This window comes from Mandrillus leucophaeus, unplaced genomic scaffold, assembly GCF_000951045.1.
Source record: "Mandrillus leucophaeus isolate KB7577 unplaced genomic scaffold, Mleu.le_1.0 Scaffold414, whole genome shotgun sequence".
In the NCBI taxonomy this organism is placed as follows: Eukaryota; Metazoa; Chordata; class Mammalia; order Primates; family Cercopithecidae; genus Mandrillus; species Mandrillus leucophaeus.
In genome coordinates this window covers 1,109,567-1,116,309 of record NW_012104410.1, presented here as the reverse complement: position 1 = coordinate 1,116,309, position 6,743 = coordinate 1,109,567, and the positions used below count along the sequence as shown (strand labels likewise).

Sequence of the window (6,743 nt, the reverse complement as noted above, 5' to 3'; positions counted from 1 at the left end):
GTTCTGATGCTGGAGAGACTCCCCCATTCCTGTTACCTTCCTTCCCTCATCCTTTCCCATCTGAGATACTAATTTGGTCTCCCTTGCTTAATCCTGGAATTGCAGGTCCATTTTATGAGCGGCAGAGGTGACTGAGGAAACCCTTCAAACTGCAGTGGAGAAGAGGCTCCCCACACTCCCCCTTCCTTAAAAATCCTGCAGAGGAAGGGGGAAAGAAAACCAAAGCATTCTGTCGCCGCGGCAACCATAAAACCCCCAGCTAAATCCATCTTGTGAGCTCACCGCCCCATTAAGATGCAGGGCCAGGCGCTGCGCCAGCCCAGCCACATTCATTTGTGCGAATAAAGGTGGAGGAGGGGGAGGGGAGCAGGCTCTGGAGGGACGGGGAAATGGCGAGAAGAGGTTATTTACACCACCGTCCTGACCTTCTGGAGCAGCGCTGGCTCCGATAAATAACCCGCTCAGCGCCGTTTCAGAGCAGGAGTGGAAGGTGCAGGAAGGGAGCAAGGGCTGGAGGAGAGCCCCCACGCAGGTGCGCGTCTCTGGGTTACTAATGGCTGAGGCGGGAGCAGGCAGCTGGCTTTGGGGGTGGTGGGGGAAGAACTCAGTTCCCTGGGACTCCCACTGAGAAAATACCATCCCCACCCCACCCCTGGCGCCAATTTCCAGGCGAGGGGACGGAGAGATGCCAAGGAGGCAAACAGCCCCGTAAATTAGGGATGGGGGGGCACTGCTATAGAGTCTCTGAGGTACGAGGGAAGAAATATTGTAAGATGGGGAATGAGGGGGTGCTGGAAGAACAGGAGTAGCTGCCAAAAAGAGAGGAAGAGAAACAGAAACATCACACAAAGGCAGTTTTGAAAAAATGTTTTATTCCTCTTTGCACAGAGCAGTTTATGAAGGTGGCTATCTCCTGACTCCATGCATCTTTTACACAAAGATGCCCCCTCAAATATGCCCAGTTATCTGCCCCACTTCAGTGTTGGAGAACTGGCAGTTAGTAAGTGGGGCAGAATGCTTAAGTCTCAGGAAGGTTTTTAAAGACATTTTTGTGGGGAGGAAGTTCTGGGTCAAGGGGAAAGATTAGACCCAAGAGTGAGTATTCCATTCTCCATCTTCCTGGGGAAATCCAAATCCCAAAGGTTTTATGAAGAAAAGCACCTCTCTCAGCGACCTAGAGACAGGGAGAGCACAGACGCACTGTTTGGGTGTAAGGCTGAAGCAGAGAGAGGGTGGGCTGCAGCGAATGTAGACCGAAGGCAGAGGAGTAAATGCATGTCGGGGAGTTGAGGGAACAGAGACAGCCTAGACGCCCAAGTCATAAGTTCTACTCCTTCCCCAGTTCTGAGTAGAAAGTTTTCTTCCCAAGACTAGAATGGAGTTTTAGTTTTAGGAACTGGCTTTGCTTCAGGACACAGAGAAGACAAACCAGGCAAAGATCCCACAGGTAGTAAGGGTGGAGAGTTAAGGTAGCTAATTAAGAGACGGGCACTCACCACGGCAGTTTTGAAGCTATATGCCAGATCGGGGTAGAGAATGCATTTTATGTGCCCTATTCAATACAATTTAAATCACTGTTTCTTCCATGTTGTCCCTTCCCTATGAACTACTCCCAATACCTTTTCCAAGGCAGAGGACAGGGCAGTAAGAAGGAATGGAAGAAAACACTGAGGTCAGTAAGTGGGGCTAGGGCTTAGATTGGATAAATCCCTACCCATGCCCACCCCCACTCGTTCTATAGTAAAGAATTCTCTTTCTCCCTCCCCTTGCTGGGGTGTCAGGATGAGGTCCAGGTAAAGGCAAAGGCAGGAAAACATTCAGCACATTCTTTCTCCTACTTTAATCTGAAGTGTAGCTACAACAAAGAGCACAGAATTTACAAAAATGTCAGGGCAGGGGAGCATGTGAGCATAATCCAGTCGAGAAAGAAAGAGGGTGCTTCCCCTGCCCTATTATCTGAATACGCTGGGAGCTTTACTCCCAGAACTGCAAGAAGAATGAAAAATAATAGGGAGGGTGTAGGGGAGGTTGGGGGGGACAACCACAAACAGAATGGAGATTTAAGGATCCCTGTGATCCCCGAGGTGACCCTGAGAGCATCGATTGGGGAACTAGATGAAAATTCACAGCAGACATGCGAATTTTTTGAAGAGGATGAAGAGCCAGGAACAGTGGGGTCTTCACCGAAGGAGTGACCACTTGATCTGTTCTTTGGCTGACTGCAGCACCTGCAGAGATAAGAGCAGCGTTGAGGAAAGCTTGCTGACAGGGCAGGGTAAGCATGAGGGCTGGGGATCTCCTTCCCCTCACTTGTCTTCCCTGTCCTTACAAGAATGGAGAATAGAAAATCCCCAAAGGTAAAGAGATGGGAAGAAGCTCTCTAAGGCCCTAGCAGATTGTTTGGAAAATTTCAAAAAAATACAAATCCACCGAGGGGGATGAAGAAAGAAGAGGTACAAAAGAAAAAAAAAAACAAAACTGGGAGTTACTGGACACATATTAAAAGGGGCGGTGGGTGAGAGACGGGTAACAAATCCAGATGGACTTCTTGGTGAGAATGCCAAGCGGGTAGAAAACAGAACCCCTCCCTTCCCCCTACATCAGGTAGACAATCTATCTGCAGTCCAGGTAGCAAGATGGATCTGCAAAACCTGCATATTCTAGAATATGCATTTCCAGCTTAGCCCTCATTTGAATAATAAGAGAAAGAGAGAGTGTGTGCACAAATGCACACAGACCATCTGCTTAAGGCAAGCCTCTGCTGGGGAATAAATCACTGAATGAGGCATCAGGCAGGGAAGGTTTGAAGGGTACAGAGCAAGGTTGACAGCCACTGTTCACAGGAAACTAAGAAAGGAGTTGGAAGTAGGGGTAGGGAGTAGCTGGCTGTATAAGTCCCAGTTCTCTGGAATAAGAGGGAGCCAAGAAAGACGTGTCTTGAGTCTCCAGTCTCACTCAGACTTGGGAGGTATGGGTGGAATGCTGTTCTAGCCTCTTTAGTGACCCAGTCCATCTGGAAAGGAAGAAGGGAGAAAGTCATACCTGAGACACGGTCTGCTCCGTAAGGGGGACATCTTCACCCTATGGCACAGAGATACAAGCATTTAGTGTGGGAGAAAGCTGGAGTAAGACCTGATTGGAGTCTGGTATTAGAGAAGAAAAAAGTAATCCTTTAAACTGAAACAAAGGGCAGATGCACTGAACTTCTCAGTCCCTTCTAGGGACTAGGACAGCTACAGTTTTACTTGGCCAGAGGGACTATGAACAAAAAAGGGTCATTTCATCCAGCTTCCATTTTAAGGCAGGAGGACTTCTTAAAAGATTTAACTCCATTCCGAGTAACCAGCAGGTTATCTGATCCTCAACTCCCTTAACTTGGGGGTGGAGGACCTGATTCTCTAGTCAGAAAAGGCCTTCTCTGAGTATCAGTATTGCTAGGGAAAGGATGAGGGGGAGCCAGGAGTGGTTTAATGGATCCCGCAAAGCCTGATGGGTAACGACAGCATGTTAATTTGAAGAAATAAACTGCTGCAACAGCAGCCTGAGAAGAGAAAGGGGGGAGTTGGTGGGGGGACCCTCTCTCTTGCCACATAGAGACATATGTTAGAGGAGAAGATTAAACTATGCAAATGGAGCCCACAGCAGTTAAGGGAGAAGATTTCCCATTACCAAGCACTGTCAGCCTTCACTCTGTGGAGGTCAGAGCCAGGACATTCTGTGAATGGGGAGAATTTGCTTTGCTCAGACATCTCTGCACCCGTATAATTTGCTTGTGGGCTCTCGGCATCCACCATTATCTCCTCAGCTGACCTGGGGCCTTCTATGGTTAACTCAGAGGCCCCTTGCTGATATCACTAGCACCAAAGAGGACTGAGGTTCTGAGGTTCTGGCAAATACATACTTCCTGATGGAGAGGCACCATCCTCAGTTATGTAACACTTTATTTATTTATTTATTTATTTTTGAGACAGAGTCTCACTCTGTCACCCAGGCTGCAGTGCAGTGGTGCAGTCTTGGCTCACTGCAACCTCCACCTCCCAGGCTCAAGCAATTCTCCTGCCTCAGCCTCCCGAGTAGCTGGGATTACAGGCACGCACCACCACGCCCAGCTAATTTTTGTATTTTTAGTAGAGACAGGGTTTCACCATGTTGGTCAGGCTGATCTCGACCTCACCTTGTGATCTACCGGCCTCCACTTCCCAAAGTGCTGGGATTACAGGTGTGAGCCACCACACCCAGTCCTATATAACACTTTAAAAGACAAAAAAGACACTCTTCTGCCTCAGATGATTGGATCCATCTCCAAGAAGGGAATAAGCCAACTTCAAGTTCCTTTATAATTTCAAAACCATAAATATTAGTTTATTTTATCACTTATTAAATAAATATGTATTAAATGTCCACTTTGTGCAAAGACTGTATGAGATGTTAGGTACCTTATTAGGGGTAGAAATAAGTTCTTTCTTCTTCTTTCTTTGGGACAATAAGAAGGGAAGGAAAGAGAAAGGCTGAATGTATTTGAAAGAAAAAGAGAAGGTTCTATGTATCCTATGAGCCCCAACTAATAGACACATCCAGCAGGTCTGGCTGTGGAGGGTGTTTGTGAATAGATGCGGGGATGCAGAGAAACACATTCCTGCTTACCCTTAATGCCACCCGGTGTACCACCTGCTGGGGATCACTCTCGAGGATCACCCTGCAAAAACAAAGAAGAGATCACTGTTCACTCTGTCCCGAATGCCCAACTCACTGTGGGGGAACAGGACCTCTGGCCGCTGAGCCTGCTTGACTTAGGACAGGGGCAGTTATCCCACTACCTCACCCAACATTAAGGCAGGTCAGAGAACTTACCCTCCATCTACAATTTCATCCACAGCCAAGAACAGCCCCTCCATGTTCTCCAGCAGTGCTCGCTTTTCTACATTTTTCCTGAGTCCCCAAGAGAAGAGAAGAAAAAAACCAAATTGTGTGTGAAAGAAATCCTAGGACCTTGTCTGAATTGAGGAACCTAAACTAGACCAATAAACATCTCCACCAACCACACAAAGAAGTAAATAAGGTGAAGAACTTTTTAGCTAGTTCACTCAAAACCCCTTTCTACTCTTGGTTGCTGAATAAGGAATGTATGGAAAGAGATTCAAATAATACAGTCAATTTCTGACTATTCAGGGGTTGATTATCCACAGCTATTGTTTCTTTCCTACCTGCCATGCTGCTGCTCATAACATTGCTCATAAACACTGACATCAGTGGGTGAAAAAAAATATAAACAGAGCTAAGACTCAATCTGGAGGTGGCCGGAGGTGGGAGGGGTTGAATGCAAACCTTATTTGCACTCAAGCTCTAACAAACCTCCTGAGACATTCTCTGTTCCCTCTTCTCCCTATCCCTTACCAGCTCTGCTCAGGCCCTGAAAAGAAGCCCAAAGAAGGGGCAGGGTCTGCATACACTAGCCTCAGATCCGGTGGTTGGTGCATGTGGCCTGTCACATCTGTCAGTTTGAGGCTTTCACTAGATTACCCGAAATGAAGTCTATTCATTCACCTGGATAAGAAATAAATCATCCCCTTCCTGAGGAAATCTGAGCCATTCACCCTGCTGAGTTTGCAGGGCTGAGAGTGCCTGCTGTTCTGGTCTGGATGGCTGTCTGTACTGGGTTCACTTGGGAGCTGCTGGGGGAATGAAGTTCAGAGCCCTGGATGTTTTCAGGAAAAGTAACTTACCTCTCTTCTATTACCCATCTACACGGTTAACAGAGGGCTAGTGGGGAAGTGGAAAGGGAGGAGAGGGTAAATGGCAGAAGCTTCCTGGTTTTTTTTTTGGTTTTTTGAGACAGGGTCTTGCTATGTCGCCTAGTCTGGAGTGCAGCAGCATGATCACAGCTCACTGCAGCCTCAACCTCCTGGGCTCAAGCAATCTTCCTACCTCAGCATCCTGAGTAGCTGAGACTACAGGTATGTACCACCACACCTGGCTAATTTTTTTATTTTTTGCAGAGACAGGGTCTCACTATGTTGCCCAGGCTTGTCTTGAACTCGACTTATGCAATCCTCCTGCCTGGGTGCTTCCTGTTCTATAGAAGGGAAAAAACAAGGACTAGAAGTGGGGGAAAAAAAAAAAAACTGGGCTACGTGGCTCATGCCTATAATCCCAGCACTTTGGGAGGCCAAGGTAGGTGGATCATTTGAGGTCAGGAGTTCAAGACCAGCCTGGCCAACATGGTAAAACCCCATCTCTACTAAAAATACAAAAATTAGCCAGGGGTGGTGGCGCATGCCTGTAATCCCAGCTACTCTACTCAGGAGGCTGAGGAGGAGAATCGCTTGAACCTGGGAGGCAGAGGTTGCAGTGAGCCGAGATCATGCTACTGCACTCTAGCCTGTGTGACGGAGTGAGACTCCATCTCAAAAAAAAAAAAAAGAAAGAAAGAAAAAAAATTGGGAGTGTTGCTTCCATTCCCGAAGTACTGAATGACATACTATCTGGGACACTTCCTTATGCTTGCCCTTTCCCTACTTCTAATGTCAAGAATGAAGCCCAGGAAAGCACCTTGAGGATGCTCAGATCTGACAGGGCCACAGGGGATTACAAGAGTAAACACAGAGGTAAAGATTCGGCTCCCTCCCAGTCCCCTTCCTTAGTAAGATCATTATTCCATAGGAGGGACATACTCTCCATCCAGTCCTCCCCAGTAGCATGAATTACTATGAATTAATAAAACCGACCCTCTTTTTTTTTTTTTT

The 6,743-nt window shown here is 47.3% G+C and overlaps 1 protein-coding gene across 2 annotated transcripts in view; it reads right to left on the bottom strand.

Annotated features, from left to right (window-relative positions):
- Positions 1 to 851: 851 nt before the first annotated feature.
- COPZ1 (coatomer protein complex, subunit zeta 1) overlaps positions 852 to 6,743 on the bottom strand; it is a 35,487-nt gene continuing 29,595 nt past the window's right edge. For both annotated transcript variants that reach the window (XM_011992622.1, XM_011992623.1), the window contains 4 exons: positions 4,852 to 4,929; positions 4,645 to 4,696; positions 3,043 to 3,081; positions 852 to 2,228 (listed from right to left, as the gene is read on the bottom strand). In XM_011992622.1, coding sequence (XP_011848012.1) covers positions 2,181 to 2,228; positions 3,043 to 3,081; positions 4,645 to 4,696; positions 4,852 to 4,929 — 217 coding nt within the window. In that variant the 3' untranslated portion in view covers positions 852 to 2,180. The remainder of the gene's footprint in view (positions 2,229 to 3,042; positions 3,082 to 4,644; positions 4,697 to 4,851; positions 4,930 to 6,743) is intronic.